The 20,677-nt window shown below is 36.5% G+C and overlaps 2 protein-coding genes across 11 annotated transcripts in view; one reads left to right on the top strand and one right to left on the bottom strand.

Moving 5' to 3' along the window:
• Positions 1-20,677, top strand: part of CASK (calcium/calmodulin dependent serine protein kinase) — a 490,261-nt gene that overhangs the window by 248,219 nt on the left and 221,365 nt on the right. For all 9 annotated transcript variants that reach the window (XM_037165398.2, XM_037165406.2, XM_037165435.2 and 6 more), the window contains one exon: positions 6,962-7,034. In XM_037165398.2, the coding sequence (XP_037021293.1) occupies positions 6,962-7,034 (73 nt within the window). The remainder of the gene's footprint in view (positions 1-6,961; positions 7,035-20,677) is intronic.
• Positions 15,313-20,187, bottom strand: GPR82 (G protein-coupled receptor 82). Of its 2 annotated transcripts, XM_037165477.2 has the most exons (3): positions 19,795-20,187; positions 17,697-17,764; positions 15,313-17,567 (listed from the first exon to the last, which is right to left on the bottom strand). In XM_037165477.2, exon 3 carries the CDS (start codon positions 17,552-17,554, stop codon positions 16,523-16,525), a length of 1,032 nt encoding a protein of 343 aa, XP_037021372.1. In that variant the 5' UTR covers positions 17,555-17,567; positions 17,697-17,764; positions 19,795-20,187; the 3' UTR covers positions 15,313-16,522. The 2 variants fall into 2 exon arrangements, with proteins under 2 accessions (XP_037021372.1, XP_037021379.1); XM_037165484.2 differs by lacking the exon at positions 17,697-17,764.

Below are 20,677 nucleotides of genomic sequence, written 5' to 3'. Positions count from 1 at the left end.
GTGTTCCCCTCAATATTTCCAGTACCCCAACTGGCACCATACACAGTTACTAAAGTATTAGTGACTATATTTCCTGTGCTTTATGTACTTCCCCATGACTATTTTGTGACTGCCAATTTGTGCTTCTTAGTCTCTTCACCTCTTTCACCCAGTTCCCTGTCCACCTCATGACTTTTATACAAGGGGGGATTTGATAGCTTAGGAACCATATAGAATTTAACTTGGACTTTTTGTGTGTTTGATTTTTGTCTTTTGGCAGATAATTGCCTCATTAGTTCTTTGGTTCACCTTTTAGTGATAGCAACTTGCTATGTGACCAGTTAATCTGAGGAAAAACACAGAACAATAGAAGGAACAGAAATCAGTTCTTCTGCTGAATATATTTGCCTCAGGCCAGTGTGTGATCTCCTAGTCAAATGGTGACCATTGTCCTAAGTGGAGGAGTTGTTGTATAGAAGTATAGCTCAAAATAAGGAATACCCATGAAAAATCACAGGAGCCATGTACTGGGCTACTTGCTTATAGATTTAGAGTAATAAGCTTTATGCTTTGGTGACAATCATATCATAAATACCTGCTTCAACTGGTTGCCTTCTTAATACATGTTGTACATAAATTACTAGGATACAGCATATCTCCTCATTCACCAACCATAATATGTTGAAGGGTTGAAATCCATTAGGATTTATTAAAATTTGCTGCCATTTAAGAAAGGGCTACCATTAAATGACTTTAATTTCCTCCCTCCTATTATTCTTTTTATAAGTATGGCATCGTGGACAGATACACCTGGAAACAACTTAGAAGACTACCTAATGCAGCTTTGAGTTCAGAGTGGCTTGACTTCATTCAAATTCTTTGCCCTGCCTTCTCCTACCTGAGGAGGAAGGGCCCCAGACCCCAGTCCCAGAAACTGGAGCAGCCATAACTGTATCACAAGATAAAGAATATACTCAATTTGAGGCTGCTATTTTGTACTATTGGAGATAGGAAAAAAAACAAGTGAAAGTTCACATAAACTATGATTGCTTCTTTAAACTCCTGATGTATTCACGGTAGACCTGAGGCTAAATATCCTCTTTTCTTTTGTGGCATGTTCATTCAAGCTCATTCTATGGTTTTTTAATCCCATCTTTCTATTGTTTGCAGTTCTTATCATAATTTTAAATTTGTATCATTTATTGTGCTTCAGAATTAAAAAGCATTTTTATTTTTAAATATATTTTGTTGATTATGCTATTACAGTTGTCCCATTTTCCCCCTCCACTCCCCTCCACCTTGCACACCCCCTCCCACCCACATTTTCCCCCTTTAGTTCATGTCCATGGGTCATACTTATAAGTTCTTTGGCTTCTACATTTCCCATACTATTCTTACCCTCCCCCTGTCTATTTTCTACCTACCATCTATACTACTTATTCTCTGTACCTTTTCTCCCTCTCTCCCCCTTCCACTCCCCTGTCGATAACCCTCCATGTATGTCCATTTCTGTGTTTCTGTTCCTGTTCTAGTTGTTTGCTTCATTTGTTTTTGTTTTAGTTGTGGTTGTTGTTAATTGTGAGTTTGCCATCATTTTACTGTACATGTTTTTTATCTTTTTCTTAGATAAGTCCCTTTAACATTTCATATAATAAGCGCTTGGTGATGATGAACTCGACTTGACCTTAACTTAAGGTCAACTTTAACTTGACCTTATCTGAGAAGCACTTTGTCTGCCCTTCCATTCTAAATGAAAGATTTGCTGGATAGAGCAATCTTGGATGTAGGTCCTTGCCTTTCATGGCTTGGAATACTTCTTTCCAGCCCTTTCTGGCCTGCAAGGTCTCTTTTGAGAAATCAGCTGATAGTCTTATGGGCACTCCTTTGTAGGTGACTGTTCCCTTATCTCTTGCTGCTTCTAAAATTCTCTCCTTCATTTTAATCTTGGGTATTGTAATAATGTGGTTCAGTGTGTTCCTCCTTGGGTCTACTGTCTTTGGGACTCTCTCAGCTTCCTGGACTTCCTGGAAGTCTATTTCCTTTGCCAGATTGGGGAAGTTCTCCTTTATTATTTGTTCAAATAAGTGTTCCACTCGTGGGCGTTCCTCTTCCCCTTCTGGTACCCCTATAATTCGGATGTTGGAGTATTTAAAGATATCCTAGAGGTTCCTTAGCCTCTCCTCATTTTTTTTGAATTCTTGTTTCTTCATTCATTTCTTGTTGGATTTTTCTTTCTTCCTACTAGTCCATACTGTTGATTTGAGTCCCAGTTCTCATCCCATCACTATTGGTTCCCTGTACATTTTCCTTTATTTTCACTTAGTATAGCCTTCATTTTTTCATCTAATTTGCGACCAAATTCAACCAATTCTGTGAGCATCTTGATCACCAGTGCTTTGAACTATGCATCTGATAGGTTGGGTATCTTTTCGTCGTTTAGTTGTTTTTTTTCTGGAGCTTTCGTTTGGCCCATTTTTTTTTGTTTGTTTTGATGCGCCTGTTATGTACTGAGGTGTGGATCCTTAGGTGTTTACCAGGGTGGGGCAACCCACGTAGCTGTGTTGTGACACCGTATGCAGGGGAGAGGTCCAAGAGGGAACGATGGTGCTTGCTCTGTGCTCTGCCAGATTTTAGTCACTTCCCCACTTCTCACAAGCAAATTGGTCCATTCTAATGCTGGTTCCCATGTGGGTGAGTTTGTGTACATTCTAGGACCCTGTATGTCTCTTTAATGAATTCTCCTGTGAGGCTCAGAGACTCTCCCAGGACCTCAACCCCCACAGCTGTTTTCAATGAGTGGTTTGAGGCTTTATTTCCCTGCACTGGGGCCCTGGGTTGAAGTCTGTCCCACTCCCCAGTTATTTCTCCACTGTATCTGCACATAAGTGTAGAACCACCCAGTCAGCAATCCTCTGCCCTACTGGTCTGCCTACTGCAGCCTTGCCTGCCCCATTCCACAATCTGCCACTTCCCTGGGTCTTCCAACCACCACCTTACCGAGAGTTTTCTCTGCCCAGCTGCATGTCTGCACCCCTCCTACTGGTCTGGATGATTGTGTCTTCCTTAATTCCTTGGTTGTCAGACTTCCATACAGTTTGGTTTTCTATCAGTTGTGGTTGTTTTTTGTATTTAAATTGTTGTTATCCTTTGGTTGTGCAAGGAGGCACAGTGTATCTACCTACACCTCCATCTTGGCCAGAAGTCCCTAAAAAGCATTTTTAATACCAAAAATAGTCAATGGAATCTTAATTTTTCTTATGGCAATAGTGGTAACCACTTTATCCAACTACATGAAACTCTCAGACCTTTGTATATCATTGTTTATATTTATTTCTTCAAGAAGTTGAAGTAATTTGCCTTTTGTACTTTCAACAGCAGCATCAAATGGGAAAACTAAAAATTCTGAATGTTGGTTTTATAAAATAGTGAAGCTTGGTGGAAGAAGATCACCTTTTCCTTTTTGAAGCACAATAACACTGGGGTCCCTGGCATATATGCTTGGCAAGTTTGATGTTAAACCAGCCCCACTTTTACTCTTTTCTGACTCACCCATATTCCTTTTCCTTAAGTTCAAGTTTGTCACTTCCACTGGGCTGGGTGTCAAGATGGGGGGAATAGTTGCATGTAGAGATGATGTTATATGTGAAATGATTTTGGTATCTCCCAATCTCAAGATTTATAGAAAAAGTAGGTGTTTATATACATCTGATGAAAGCTTGTTGGTTTTAAAATCTACCTATATTTGCTGTTGAAGTGATGATTTTATTAAAGGAATTTCTCAGAACAGACCAGAAAAGAGTAACATTGGGACCAACATGTGACACTGCAAAAAGAAAGGTTTGACATAATTTATTAAAATCCCTTCCTAAAAATGACAGAAGAGGTGGGGCAGCTTCAGAAAGTGCTTATGTATGTTCCGTATTTCACAGAATCAAAGACCATGTAACAAGGGCACATAAATCCTTCCTTTTGGTTAGAGTGTTAAACCAGATGACTTTTAACCTTCCTTCCTCTCTGATTCTGTGATTCATTGTTGGGAAATTCAGCTTACATCAGTATTCTAGTGAGACCAACTGCAGGAAGACTCTGAGACACCAAGTAATGAAATTGATAATGTTGTTTTTCTCCAACTGACTGAGCTTGAAGAGGAGCAACAGAGCATGGCTAAAATAAAACTCTGTTCAGTCCTTACCACCCAATTAGTGATTACCTCTGTTCTTTCAGGGTTGATGAGTTGTAGAGTCAGCTAACGTACAGGATCAAATTATGAAATCATAGTCTCACAAATCAGAGATCTTCTTACTCAATACCAAGCTTTACAAATAACTGCAAGATACAAGCAATCAAAAGGCTCAGCTGAACCAGAAAAAGGTCTGAGCCTTCAAGAGCAGCTTCCTGCGTCATTCCTTCCCACATCTTTCCCTCCTACATCAGAAATGCATGCCTGGCCCAGAATAGATGAGGCCTTTGCATGAGGTTTGTGGGATTATACACACAGAGGGGAACATTTCAATAAGAAATCTCTCCATTGTATACCCAGAGATCTATATAGCTTATATGACATCTTCTGGAAAGCCATTCATGACTCAAAGAACCTAGGTTCTCTTTACCCCAGATAATCTTTAAGGGCATTTCAGAGGTAAGTTCTCTTCTGCCTAGTAAAGAACATTAATCTTTCTACTCACAGTTCACAAGGAAGGTAGACTCAGTCACCTCCCTTCTTTTTTTTCCACCACCCTACCACCCCTGAAAATGCCTCCTTCCAAAGGACATGAGCAGATTGCTGGCCAGCTCTTTCCTTCTTCAGAGTTCTCATCATTCCTGGCCCTTAAAGGAAGATGGAAAAAAACATAAATTGCTGATTTTTCTCTGAAAGTATAGGCCACCATGACACTTCATGATTTGGAGCTCTTTGATTCAAGTTTACTCAGGAACTCTCTGGAACATGTGGGTGGATTTCAGTTCTCTATTTTGCTTATCTGTACACTGTTCACATGCAGTGCCTCCCCGGGTCATAACTGGAAGTGTGGAGAAAGCTCACTTTAAACATGTAATATCTGGGAAGAAAACAATTCTACCCCCCACATATACACCCCAGAGATTCTGATATATATGATATTTGGGTCAGATAATTGAATACGCTGATACTAAGATTTTTTAAATGCTTATTTAGTGAGTTTTTTCAAATAAGACTTTGAGAGAGGAATTTTCTTTAAGCTAAAGATATGTGGCTATCTTAGTACCATTTATCCAAAGTAGTCTATAGTATAGTATAATCTGTGTCTATCCATGTTACCTAATTTAAACTTACTCACTACTCCATTGTTCACACCTCAGTACACAAATAGGCTATTCCTAAATCCTTGATTAAATTTAACAATAATGATGATATTGTAATAATAACAACTTATACCTGTGCAGCATGGTTTAGAGTTTACAGAGCACTCTCACATTTGTGACTTCTGCCTTTTCTGGGGCGGAGGGGGTGGGGGGCAGTGGGCAGCGTGGTCACAGGTCTTCCAAAACCTGATTTGAACTAGGAAAGAACTACACTACTAACAATTCTTAACTCAAATAGAAACTTAATCACAGGCTGCACTGGCCCAGGCAGAATATGTGTCCACAACCCCTTATCTGTGCATTTACAAAGCAAGAAAAATGGAACATCTAAGGACTAACTTCATGTTCCTAGCTCTCTGCTGAAAGCCCAATTGTGAAGAGGCAATAAGTATAGGAACAGTCCGGATTTGTTTCTTTTCCTTTCTTTGTAAAAATGGAACCTCTGGTCAACTGTAATACTTGAAATAATGCATGTGCTAATTAGAGGGACATCCATATGAGTTTGGTTTAGATCATAGCAACCAAAGAGGGAACTTGATGGAAAAGTGTTTTAATTTAAAGCAGGAGTGAGGAAATTTTTTGTGTTGAGTCACAAGCACACACAACAGGTCATTTTTTAGTACTATTGAATTCTTTTTATTTTAAAATGTAGGAAATATAAGATCTGAAAAGATAAAACAAAATTCAGTAAATACTATGCAATAAATAATGTTGAGTATATTGCACTTCTATATCATGTCTGGTTGGGGAAGGAAAAGGGGAAAATAAGAAAGAAAGAGGTATAATAGGAAAAATGAGAAAGATATGAAAGAAATAAAATACAGAGGAAGATGAAAAAGCCAAAGAATAGCAAGAATTCAGAAGAACTTTAGAATGGAGGGAAGTCAAAGTAAGTTCCAAAGGAATACTGAATAAAGTACTCTTTTCACACCCTGTTGCTAGTAGACCCTGTTACCACTTTTTAAGGACTGTTCTTCAAAATGCTAACTACTCCTGCAGCCGATGGGGGGCCTTAGCTGACCCCAGTTGGCAATGTGAAGAATCTGACTTCCTAGGACTTGGGCCCAATACAAACTCTGATTTGTTCACAGATGCCCCAACTAAAACTTGATTATGTTGCAAAAAAATTGTAGCCATACGACTTTTCTCCTTTCCTGTTAAATTTGTCCTTATAGCTAAGTTGAAATAAGGCAAGAGAGCCAGTGTCTGCTGGCAGGTAAAAGACTCCCAACACTTTAGTCAGGATCCTCAATGTACCTCTAAGCACTGTTCACTTAATAGCAATCTAATGTAACTAAGTAGTATTCACTGAGTGTCAGAGAATAGTTGGCATGTTTTTTTAATGCTTTAAGCTTGAATTTTTTGTTTGGAAGCTATTTTACTTATGAACTATGTGAAATTCTTTTGACTTAGAGATCTTAGAAAATATAGAACACATAATTTCTTCATGAACCTCATAAATTTATGATCCCCCAAGGTTTCATTATTAAGTCTCACATTCCATAAGTCTTGTCTACTTAAATGGAAAGTGTCCATGGGAAGCAAATACGAAGGGGGGGAGTTACAAACTAGGGGCAACTGTATAATAAGTTTGAAAAATAAGTTTTTTTTACAGTTTTATATTTCTTTTGTTTTTCTACAGTCATTATATGAGACAGATACTGGAAGCTCTACGCTATTGTCATGATAATAACATAATTCACAGGGATGTGAAGGTAAGTCACTTTTATCACTAACTTTAATATTTGTGAAGGGTAACTAACTAATAATGATAATAATCAGCTTTTTCTTTAATATTCTTATTTAACTGCTTTATGTTTGTAGAGTCACTGTACTAATTCTTAAAACAGCACTTTTTACAATTTCAGTTTCCTTATTTTTGTTAAAATGTACATGCATTCTAAAACTCTGTTATTCGTCTTTCATGTGTGTATGACAGAAGAATAAAAAATCCAACATACAGAAAACAAACAATATCCTATGCTAAGTTAATTGGGGGAGGGGAATGAGAATTGGTTTATATAGTAAAAACATCATACACCTGTAATTTTGTAGTATTGCAGTGTTAAATAGTCAGTATTTTCTTTTCTTTGCACATTTTTAAAAATAGTCTGAAATCATTATAGATGTAATATGGTATGTACCCTTAGGAACATGAGTATTACCATTATTCAGTCTTTCTGCCTATTTGATGCCAGTAACAAGTTCATGAGAACTGTCAGTCCCTGGCTCTAACAGTGTCAGGCAAAACATAGAGACATGAAAGGAAGGAGACCAGTGGGTCTTCCTCTTGATTTCCAACTTCTTCTAAGGCCTTGAATCACTAAGAGCCTCTGAGGTCTCTTTGGCCCTGTTGTTCATTTTCAGTGCTCTGATATTTTGTCTCTAGCCTCTCTGTCTAATGCACACCATCCACAGACACAATGCTCTCCTTCCCTCAAGACATATTATCAAAGGCTTGGCTTTTTAAATGTATTTTAAGAAAATCAAGTAAAGCCCTGACTGGCATGGCTCATTTGGTTAGGTGTCATCCCACAGAGTGAAAGGTCACCAGTTCAATTTCTGCTCAGGGCACAAGCCTGGGTTGCAAATTTGGTCCCCAGTATGGGGCACATGTGAGTGGCAGCCAGTTGATGTTTCTCACATTGATGTTTCCCTCCATCTCTTTATCCCTCCCTTCCCTTCTCCCTAAAAATAAATAAATAAATTCTGTTCTTAAAAAAAGAAAACAAAATCAAGTAGAGTTAAATTTGCAATGTTTGGGAAATTTTAATTGAAATTCTTATGGTTAAAAGCTGAGGAAAAGCATGCACAATTCCAAAACAATCCAGTGGCATGTTATAATAGCAAATGAAAAATCATTGGAGAAATTTGCAAAATACACATTACTGTAAAATTAGTTGCAAAATAGCTTATTCATGCTTTTCAAATGTGCTAGGAAATGATACTGTTATTATCCATAGTCAATACTGAGAAACCTACTGGATACATGGTACTTTTATTTAAACAGTATTCTTCAGTTACATAAACAAAGAGAATAAAAAGCATGGGAAGATAAAGGGGTCAAACTCGTAAGTGGTTGTAGCATGCCCTATTTATTCTTTTGCATTTAATCAATACAAGAAAGTAGATATTTACAAACTAAAAAATCTCCTTGTTTATATATAAAATATATACAAGACAGAAATGACCATTTGAAAATTTAAATGGGAAAAACAGATTCTTAGGTTTTGAGTTCTATTCTTCAAAGCTAATTATATCAACATCATATAATAAATAATGATTGACAACATACTTTATTGTAATACTTTCAATAATATAGTCAGCTTTTGATTCACCCTGGTATTTGGTATCATGACAGTCCAAAACCAAATAAAATCCCAAAGTAGTTATATTTCATTTCACCTTCTCATTTACCTTCTGATTGATTCATCCCAATGTTTGGATGCCTACTTCATGCTTGGAGCCCTGAAGCTATTGTGGTCTCAGTAAAGAGATATGAGGCAGTATATTATTGCTATGGGTCAACACAAAGCTAAACTTAGTGACTTCAAACAGCAACTATCATTTATTTGCTCACAATTTCACACTTTGGACAGAGATTGATGCAGCTCAATTCTGTTTCTCAGGCTGTTGGCTGAGGTGGCATGGCTAGTATCCATTAGGGCTTCTCTCACTTTTCTGGCATCTCAACTGAAGTGACTAGAACAGCTAGGAACTGGCTAGGCCTGCTTCATAGTCTCTCATCCATTGCATCTATCTCTCTATATATATCTCTTTCTCCCCCCCCCCACTTTCTCCCTCCCTTCACAAAAGAGCAAAAATGGAAGTTGCCAGGCCTCTTAAAGCCTCAGCACAAAATTGACACTGTGCCATGTCCTCTGCATTCTGTTAGTCAAAGGTCACAAGACTAGATTCAAGAGGAAGAAAAATAGACTGCACGTTTTGGTTGCTGGAACTGCATATATGCACAAAGATAGGAAAACTTGTTTGTGGCCATCTTCACAAACATGCAAGACAAATAATTACTGTCCAAGGTAGAAGGTAGGAAATATCATTAAAAGACAAAGTCAGAGAAATATCATGGAGGAGGTCACTTTTGAACCTGGTCTTGAGTCATGGGGTAGTTATGTGGAGACAAAAGGACATTTCCAGCAAAAGAAACAGTGTGTGCAAAGACTCAAGATTAACAGTAAATTTTATTAAATTACTTTATCTCTAAGGCACATGCCAAATAATTTTGAGGAAGAACCCAAAATCATGCTCAAGAAGGGAAGAGTAAAGTAATTCTCAAACTACAAACAAGTAAGAAGAAACCACCAGGAAAGGCACCATTATTCAGTTGGCAAGCAGACTCACCATAGAGCACATATATTAATGGCATTCTTTATATTTTAGTTCCCCAAATTTACACATTTTGCATGGGTAAATGGGATATTCACATTATGCTCCTTGGTAATTTTCAGTTTGGGTGTATTTTTCTTAAGACATTCATCCAGAAAATATGTATTGAGTGTCTACTGTGTGTCAGGCACTATTCTAGAAACCAGAGCTACAGAGTGAACAAAACAGACAAAAATCATTGCCCACATGAGCTGACTTTCTAGTTCAGGGAGACAGACGCTAATCAATGAACATAAATAAGTGTACTGTATAGTAGGTTAGAAGACAAAAAGGGCTACAGAAAAAAAATAAAGTAGCATCAGTCAAAGGAATAGGGACTGCAAGATGAGGAGTTGCCATTTTAAATAGGGTGATTAAATCAAGCTGCATTGAGATGACATCTGAGTAAGGACTTGAAGAAGCAGAGAGAGTGGGCTAACTGATAAGGAAGGAAGGGTGTTTTGGCTAAAAGGAAAACCCAATGCAAAGGCACTAAAGCAGGAGCATAACTGACCCTACCCACTCCCCAGCACAGTAAAAAATCCAAGTATAACTTGACTCCAAAGTCAGTCCATTGCATCCACGGAGTCAACCAAACATGGACTGAAAAGAGATTTTTCGAGACACAATTGGGAAACCCCAGTGGGGAATAACAAAATACTATTTTTGATCCACAGTTGGTTGGATCCCCAGATGCAAAACCTGTAGATACAGAAGGGCTGACTGTATTTACTGAAAAAAAAATCCACATATAAATGGACCTGCATAGTTCAAAACTGTGTTGTTCAAGGGTGAAGTATACATTGATTTGCTGATAATACATTGAAAAAGGGCCCAAGGGTGGAAGCAAGGAAACAAGAGTTGGACCACAGTGGAAGCAATAGAGGTGGCAAAAAAACTAGATTCCAGATATATTTTGAAGGTTGTATCAACAGGAACCCAAAGTAGTTTTATTAAGGAAATTTTTATAGGGGTTTTTCAACATACTGGTTATTATATTTTTATACTTACTGATTTTAGAGAGAAGGAGAAGGGAGAGAGAGAGAGAAAGAAACATCAGTTAGTTGCTCCACTTATTTATGCATTCATTGTTTGATTTTTGTATGTGCCCTGACCTGGGATCAAACCCCCAACATTGGCATATTGGGATAGCACTCTAACCATCTGAGCTACCAGACCAGGTCCCATAGTAGTCATTATAAAACTTTACTAACATTGTATTTCATCTGGCTAGTAATTTAAAATTTCACTTGATGTGTTGTTAATATTTTTGCTAATAAAGCAGTGTTTTAGCTTTTCTTCACATAATCAATGTGAAGAAAATATATATAGCCAATGACTTGAATGTATGTAGATTTCATTAGATTTTGAGTTGTGCATCAATAAACTTTTATGAAGTTTTTCTTTATACTTAGTAAAGAAAATAGAAGAGCAATGTTTCATTCCTTTTAAAAATTTTCAGATTATTTAATCACCTGTTGCATCTAGCCAAGAATATTCTCAGTTTCTTCCTCTTTTCTTTTCCCTCTCTCCATTTTCCCCCCACCCCCTTTCCTCCCCTCTCCATTTCCCTGTACCCCTCTCCCTTTCCCCTTCCCCTCTTTCTCATAATTCTTGGCATTGATCCAAAAGCACTAGGCTTTCCAAAGGCTCCAGCATTATATTGATTAATAATGCTTTTTATCTTGCCCTGGCTGGTGTGGCTCAGTGGATTGAGTGCCAGCCTGTGAAGCAAAAAATCACTGGTTCAATTCCTGGTCAGGGTACATGCCTGGGTTGTGGGCCAGGTCCCTAGTGGGGGATGCACAAGAGGAAACCACTCACTGATGTTTCTCTCCCTTTCTTTCTTCCTCCCTTCCCCTCTCTAAAAATAAATAAATAAAATCTCTTTAAAAAATAATGCTTTTTGTCTTTACATGGTAGGCATTTCTTTTTGAAATCATCATAACTGAGTAAAAATTTTTGTTGTATCAGGTTAAAATTGAGTTTATGATGCCACATGACTTGTAGTGGAAATGGATTGATTTGGAGAAGCAGTTCCCCATGAAAATTGGGGGAAATGAATTGTATAAGCCTTTGAAATTTAGGGAAGCATGTTATCATAGTACAGAGTCTCCCACAAGCCACCCTAGTGACACTTGGACTTGGGTACTTTATTGTAGGAGTGAGTCTGTTCTATGTATTTTTGCCTCTACCTAGCCTCTCTCTACCCACCAGATGCCGATAGCCTTTCCTCCAATGACAGCATGGATGGAGCTAGAGGACATTATGCTAAGTGAAATAAGCCAGGTGGTAAAAGACAAATACCATATGATCTCACCTATAAGTGGAACCTCACCTATAAGTAGAATCTCCTTAATCAACAAAACAAACAAGCAAGCAAAATATAACCAGAGACATTGAAATAAAGAACAAACCAACAGTAACCAGAAGGGAAGTGGGAAGGGATAATGGGGAAAAGGGGGGAAGGGTCATCAAGGAACATGTATAAAGGACTCATGGACAAAGACAACAGGGAGCTAGGGTCAAAGGCAGGAGGTGGGGGTGGCTATGGTAGATGGGAGTGTAGGGGGAGAAATAAAGACAGCTGTACTTGAACAAGAATAAAGGAGAAGAAACAATAATTTCATATGTGGAAAAATAATGATTATGTATCCATTGAAAATAATGAGGTAGATGTGGGAAAAAAAGTCTCCAGACATTGTCAAATGTACCCTGGGACACAAAAATCACCCCTGGTTAAGACCCAGTCATAATGTAATGTTATCTTTCTCATGCTTTGCCTCCCTACAGGCATATATTAACAGACACATGAAAATTCCTTTTTCTTCTGTCACCTTCTTCCTTTTATTCCTCTTCTTATAGAGGATATGAAAACTTTGATTATGTTTCAGTTTTTCTCTTTGCTTCCTCTCACCCCTGAATTGAAAGTACTTTAGAAAGAAATGGTACAGCTGTCAAGGTAAATGCAACTCCTGGCTCCTTGCCTGCTTGCATTGGCTCTGTTAAGCACTGAGTGTTGGTGGAGTTCTCTAGCCTCTCCAAACTCCTGGAAACAGCCTCACAGTGCATCCTGGGTATAGGGAGCAAGCAATCTTCACACCTTTCTGTGGTTCTCTGACCTACTGACACACAATTTTAATAACTGAAGTTGAAGTTCAGCAGCTTCTCTGATTGCAGTCTGCTGTTACTACTATCACTTTCTTATCTGAGTGGGGCCTATGTGCAGGAGGTTTGAGGTGTCAGTTTTTAGTTCTCAGAACGGGCAAAAAAAAAAGTTACACAGATGCAGACAGAAGCCTCCACCCAGCATTTCTATGTGCACTTCCCTTAAATGGTTTTCCTTGCTAACCCATGAACACGTCTGGCTGCCCTTTGGTCCCCTTCTGGTTTCAGTTCTCTTTTCACCTGCTTTGGGCAAACTTTTATTATAAATGGGTGTTCATCGTATACTGGTTGCCATAGCATTGTGGATTTCTTACAGTATTTCTTCCTCTATTGCTCTTGGTTGCTGATATTTCTTTTCCATCCCTTACTACAGCTCCCAAAAATCCTTCATGTTCTATAAAGAAATTGTAATTTTCATTAAAATAAAAACTGACTTATTTTGTTCTTTATTATAGAAAGCATACTGCTTAAGCTTCTGCATTACTTTTGGAACATTGTTGAACATAATCTGCATTTCATTCAGCTCTCATGGGGTTTTAATGTGCTTTGAAAAACCTCATGAATTATAAGATCATCTTAAAATTACATTGTATTTCTAACTGTTGTGCTTCTCCTCTCACACTCCACCTTTCAAAAAAAATCAACTCCATGATTTCAAAAGAAAAGAATGACTGTTTTTGTTTTGTTTTGGTTTTTGCTAATGAGATGTGAATCCTTTCACTGCTCTGCCTCTTCTGAACCAGGAGCAGCAAGCATGTATGATGTAGCTAAAACCTATTTTTCTATCATATGTATAACCTTTCTAGATATAGTAACTCTTCCCTCTGATATCAATTCAGTTTGAATTTTGGAGTAGGCTGAGGAAGGTCTATGGCATTATGCTGCACAATTGAAATGCTTGGCATATGACCAGTGTCCCTCTGTGCTCCCTTTGTGGTTTGCCAAGCAAGATTTCCTTTCAGCTTATTTTCCCACATTTGTCCATACAATAACATCACCACCCTGCACATGGCAGGGCCAGGAATAGGCTGTGGGAGTCCTCACCAAATCAGAGCAGGGTGGACATCCTTCTCTTCTACCCAGGGAATAGAAACTGACTTGCAGGTCGAGTAGTCTATTCTTAATTTTGCTTGTCTAATCTTAATGGTTTGTGCTCCTGATTGATAGTTTGAAAGCTTGCCTTGGTGAGAGGTGTGTCTATGTAAAGGATAATAGGGGAATGAACATTTCTCATGGCCTGTTTTAAGATATACTCTTGTTGCCCTGTATCAAAATTCAGTGTTTTTTAAAGTGTTTGGCTATAACTCGTAGGCACATTAAAAGTACTGTTTTCCTGAAACCCATGCTTTAAATTTAAGGTAAATTTAGAAAGTGATATTCTATATAAAATATTTGCCATGACATTAAATAGCCAGTTCTTCAATCACACATAAAATTCAACAGGATTTTCAATTACCTGTTCAAGAAAGCTTGTGTGGTGTAATGATAAACATGAATTTAATGAACTCAGTGCAGAGAATTAAGCAGGAGTTTTCTGTCAGAATGAGCAACTCACAGAGAAATTGTGTAACTCTATTTCTGCCTTTTTTAAATGCAGGAAACTCTATTTTGGCAATATCTTTTACATTCTATTTAAAGTAGTAGCAATGTAAAGAATGACTTTTTAAAATAATGATTTTTATTTTATAACTTGTATAAGAATAAAACTACTGGTATACCCGCGGAAAAGCTACATGTCTTAGGGGACTCCCCTGGTCAACTTTGAGCTGTTCTGTGTTTCTCATGTCTGTGAGGTTACTAGCTTGGACACCTCTGTTTACAGCCAGCACGCAGGAAGTCACCTGGAGTTCCCAGGTTTGCCTTCATCTGTGCAAGTCAATCAGCCAGATAGCAGATTGCTACTATAAAAAAATAAATGTACACTGTAAATATTTAAAGTTAGCATGTGTTTTTTTCAGACTTTTCTCTGAACATTTTCTTCTCTCAATTGAACACTGAAATCAAAAAGGGGAAAAACACTTACTGTTCATTTTCTATTCTTTTAAAATTAAAGTTGTGCAGACATGTTGGGAAAACCTCTAGTGATATTGATCACATGGCCCTTAGGGAATCTGTACAGTGAATTGTTTCTGCATTTTTTATTCAGAAACAAAATATGCTTGAGTTTAAAGGCTTGGAAGTGCTATATGAACTTACTTGAAACTTCTTTTGAGCACTGAAAAAATGACCGTATAGAGGATAAAGGAATCCTTAAACAATTTCTAAGTAACAAGTTATGGTTAGTATTTATCCAACTTTCTTTTTTGTGGTTCTTATCTGAGCAGAGAATGCAAGTACCATGGGAGTAGAAATAAAAAACAGACTATAGCTCTAAAGGTATTTATGATCTCTTCAGGAAGATAAAAAACATAATTTTTTAAAAATAATAATTATAATGCATATGATACAGAATACAGTCATCATCATTTGTCTGACAGGATTATATGGAAGAAAGAAATAACCATTGAGAAATGCTTACTATTTAAATATTTACTTAGATATTGGAGAAATTTTGGGCTTCAGTTTTTCATCATTAAATTGACATACTTTAAGGTTGTGATGATTTAAATAATACATATAAAGCATAGAAAAAGAATGCCTGACACATAGCAATTGCTTAGTAAATGGTAGCTATTCATAACAATAACATCATCTGATTTAATAATAGTACCTATGAATTATGTAGTGTTTTTCTGTTCCACAAATGAAGAAATTAACACTTAAAGAGGGTAAGTTGCCTATGACTGTCCAGCTAAATAAGAGGTCGAGCTAGGATTGAACCCAGGGACTCCAGCTCCAGAGACCAGTCTCTCAGCAGTGATGCTATCATACTGTTTTATCATTCATTCATTTATTTCACAAAAATAAATCAAACATACCTACATGCCAAGAACTATTTGTCATTAATAACATCATATTAAATGCATAGGAAAATATACTAAATGTAATGGAGATTCGTGTATAATGACATTGTATTAACTTTTTATTTGACAAAGCCTAATCCAAATATTTAAGCATATTTATAAATAACATCTGCTTAATAAATACCAGAATCAATGACTATTTCTTCTCCTAGTAACATTAGCTAGATTATACCAAATAAATAACTGCATTTATAAAACCATGGATTCTTACTTTGTATCAGTCATACATTTAGACAGGACTTAATTGAAGAAATTTCATATTCACTTTTTTGTTTTACTCACTCTTAAAGTTACCAACAAAACAGTATTCATAGGTTGACCCTTGTATTCTAACTACTAGAAAGTAGAAAAGTCATATACCATTTGCTTCTTTATCCTACAGTCACAAAATACTGTATTCTGAATAGAAGCATCCACAATTGAATTTAAATAGAATATTGTCTCTTAGCTTCATGTGCAGTGGGATCCTTTCAGTATGCTTGACTTTTGCCTCTGTTCAGTCTCTTCCATCTCAACCTTCATTATAAGTGGAACTGTAAAGTGAGTTTGTGATTATTTATTTTTTAAACCAAAGAGGATTTCTTGGTTCCTATTATCAGCCGAGCTGTGACCTGTTGATCTTGTAGTTTAGTGTCCCCAGTAGAGTCATATGGACACTTTTATATTTGGTGGTTTTTTCCATTCAGAGGTCAACCACAGGATTGTATATGTGTTGAATCAGATTTTTTAAAGAGATTACATATTGTCTTCTTAAATGTTTTATCTAAAAAAAGAAATATAATGGGGTCTGTGCTACTTCTGGCTGATGCAAGACAGGTGAGGATGTTTTTTATCTCAATTAAATAATTCAGTTGCCTACAGTTATCTCTTTGGTGTACAACATAAAAAATGGGTTTAAAAATGCTAAATGGGAGGAAACAAACTATTAGTAGAATCTGGATGACCAAAAGATGCTTCCTCACAGAACTGTAAGTCAAATCTTTCTCCATAATGGATGTACAGGTTCTTATTTTTTTCAGATGACTGACAAAAGAGTAGTATGACGTCAGTACAACTAAAAATGAAAATCCAGTAAATGTGGTTCCAATGAGGCCTGCAATCTGAGAGATCGTGGCTCCTAATTCCACATTCCGGTTATAGCACATGATCTCTTCTCCTTCTGTAGCCTCCACAGCTGAGTAGTATATGATAACTGGAACAATTAAGCCTAGTACAACTCCCCATATGTAAACGCATAGTTTTTTTGCAAAGTTGGGCTGGCGGAATCTTTTCAGTAACTTGCCATAAAATACTTTCTCATAGCATGATGTGGTCTCTTGTATGGAATCCTTTTTCATTAAGGTGGCATAGCGGCTTATTGCAATCCAACTTAAAATTAAGAGGCTGACAAACATACATACATGCATGGATAGAGTTCCAAAAAAATTGACCAGCCTGCATTGTATTGATTGATATTCCCATTGAAAGCCTTTGAGGAAATAGATACCCATGAAAGGCATAGCACTGCACACAAGTAAGTTTGCAGTCACAAGATGTGTTAGGTAGATGTGAGTTGATGTTTTCTTACCTATTTTTGCTAAAAATACCCATTGAGCAAGAGAATTTCCAAAGAGACCAATGATACAAAGGAAGATATAAAGGACTGGTAAACCCATGGAAGAGATCATGGATGGTTGAATACATGTTGAGTTGTTACTCATTGATATCAGATTTTCTTGCATTATGTCACAGGAGCTAGAACAGAATTGCAGATATTTAATATTAAAGTTATACATGGTATTTAAGCTGAGTATTTTTAAGCATTGTATACAATAGTAACATAAATGTATTAGATGGAAAAGCAAAGTACAGATGCCATCTCACCTTTTATGATCAAAATTGTCCAGTTGAAATAAAAACAAAAAGTTGATTGTTGTTTAAAGTACCTTTGTCTAAAAAAATAAAATTTGGTACAAATAGTTAAATGCCTGAGTTTTATCATTTTATACTAGAGGAATTTATAATTTTTATATTAGATCGTAAAGCAATTTGTACAGAATAGTTAGGTTTTTTTTTTTTTGCCTAGAAAGGTAATTTTAAAAAATGTAACACAATGCAAGCAATACATACTGGCCAAAGGAGAGTGGTGCAAAAGCATTTTGTGGCCACATTAATAGAGAGAATACTGATTTTTAACTATCACCTTAATTGTACATAAATATTTTTTCAAAAAAAAATTTTTTTCATAGCTAGGGCAAAGCACTTCTCCATAATCTAACACAATTAGAAGAGTCTCTTTTCATATTTCAGAAGTAAACTTAATTTCACATAAACAAATACTCAGGCAGGATCCTGAATTGAACAGAAGGAAAGTGTAGTAACCAAGGATAAACACCAAAATCCAAGGGTCTTTGCCAACAGTCATCAGTAGTTTCTTATTTCAAATATTTAATGCTAAACTATCATGCTTGAATAAAAAGTTTAAAATTCTATGTTTAAACTATAGTTGCTGTGCTTGTTGGTTAGAGTGCCCTCATGTGTCTTTGTGTGTAATTGACTATCTTGATTTTTCAGAGTGTATGTTGTTTTTTAGAAGCTATTTTAGTCACAGCATAAATGCAGGTATGCTTTTTTGCTTTTTTATGTCGTATTTTTAAATATTTCTCCAAAGGGTATGTATAAAGTGTTGAAGAGTCATATACAAACTGCTTTTCATTCTTATTTTTCTCATGTCCTCATTTCTTTCAAGTAGGAATAATAAAAGTTACTGGATTCTGGTCAAATAAGAATCACGAGCTCTATTCAGAATGTGCCATACTATGTTTTTCACCATAATTTTCTAGGTTCCACATTCTTTACTCTTTTATAATCTGTAGTGTGGATTCTCATTCTTATTTCTATTATCATAGTCTCTCTTTTGATAAACACAAAATCTTTATCATATACTGCTTTCTGAGGTTATTATATGCCCCCAGCCCCTTAGGACTCTACTCTCTATCCCTCTCAGAATCATAGCTGTCTTTTTACCTCTTGGATTACAGAAAAAGTATATTTTAAAAAATGCCTATTATAATTTTGAAATATTTTTTAAACCAAATAACACCCACCTAAAGACTTAAAAGCTTGAGGGCTTTGCAGTGTCTATACGTTCAAATACTGCAACCTTTAGTAATGTCTACTGATATCTTTGTCATTTTATTTTCTTTGCTATTTTTATTTAGAAAATAGTCAGTGTGCTTCAAAGTTAGTGTATATCCAGTTGTAAATATACAGTATAACCTAAACTGTAACAAATCAGTCAACTGGAAAGTAAAATAAACCAGTTTATTTCTTAAGAAAAACTTATCTGATAAAAGTAGTTTTTACTTTCCATAAGGAATGGAGCTTCCCTTTATGATGATATTAAAGAACAATACTAACCCCCTCCATTTCACACTAGCAAATGTTTCAGAACAGAAGGGAGGTAAAAAAAAAAAAAGAAGAAGAAGAAGACCTTCATAGAGTCTAGCATTATCAGACAGATGACAATGAGACTCTGTAGAACTTCAACATAATGAATGACAACTAGTTCACATCTTTAGCTTCCCAAATATCAAACTTGTATTTACTATATACCTCTCCTTTAAAAATAAACTTGGATTATAAAACTGTTGGATAATTATTTTCTAAAATTTGGAAAATACTATAATGCTTAAGAAATAAAATTAAAATATCCTATTATATATGCAGAATTGCTCTCCAGAAAATGTCTACAAGTCTGCATTCCCCTCAGTAGAATGTCTGTCTTGGGTCACGCACACACTGTGTCTCTGCTAATTTGACAACTGGAAAAAGCTCTACAACTCTAACTTCAGTTACTAATAATGATCTACATAATATGCTGACTGCCTTTCCTGATTTCTTTTCAACATTTAAACAATTTAGTTCTGTTAGAATTTCTACACAGTTATCTTTTAAGGTAAAAGCAAATGATCAGTCTTACCTGTACAAGTAGTTTATGCCAGTCAAGGCTCCGTTTTTCAGGACAGTGATGTGATGCTAAAACACTTCACACTTAAAATTCTCTGATCATCACTCCCTCAGTATCCTTCATTTTTATCATTGTGAACAGGTTCATACATGACACCAACGACAGAGGTGAAAAGAAAAAAGGAAATTAAACAGTATTTTAGAAATTCAATATCTGTAGTAAATGTAGCAACTGTCTCCACCCACACACACCCACATACACACACACACACACACACACAAAACCCTTATTTCTCTATTTCTGCAGTGGGAGGAAGTTGGTGGACCATATATATACTGGACTTCCATGTGATTATTTTATGACCTTTATGACCCAGTTACATTTCAGTTAGCTTTATTAGCATGTTTGATTGAAGTTCGTAGGTTTAATTCCCATGGCTAGTTAGTTTTATACAACACAGTGGTAGAGGGAACCACTCCATACTGACCGAATAAAATATTGTTACAAACTCATCTGTAAAATTATCTGTGGATGACTTTTTTTTTTAACTTTCCATTTTCTTTTTTTTATTTATTTATTTAAATTGATTATGCTGTTACAGTTGTTCTATTCCCCCCTTCATTCCCCTCCACCCTGCCCCCCATCCCCACCATTACCCCCCTTTAGTTTATGTCCATGTGTCTCAAGTCCTTTAGGTTCTATATTTCCCATGCTATTCTTGCCCCCCCATCTATTTTCTATCTACTGTCTATGCTACTTATTTTCTGTACCTTCTCCCCCCATCTCCTCCTCCCACTCCCCTGTTGCTAACCCTCCTTGAGATCTTCATTTCTATATTTCCACTCCTGATCTAGCTGTTCTTTTAGTTTGCTTTCGTTTTAGGTGTGGTTGTTAA

Source organism: Artibeus jamaicensis, unplaced genomic scaffold, assembly GCF_021234435.1.
Source record: "Artibeus jamaicensis isolate MK-2021 breed Jamaican fruit bat unplaced genomic scaffold, CSHL_Jam_final contig_60, whole genome shotgun sequence".
Taxonomy (NCBI): Eukaryota; Metazoa; Chordata; class Mammalia; order Chiroptera; family Phyllostomidae; genus Artibeus; species Artibeus jamaicensis.
Note: the sequence above shows the minus strand (reverse complement) of the source record. Positions and strands in the feature narration are given on the sequence as shown.

Coding starts and splice junctions, on each gene's coding strand:
- GPR82 (XM_037165477.2), bottom strand. CDS start 17,554: ATGCAAGAAAATCTGATATCAATGAGTAACAACTCAACATGTATTCAA.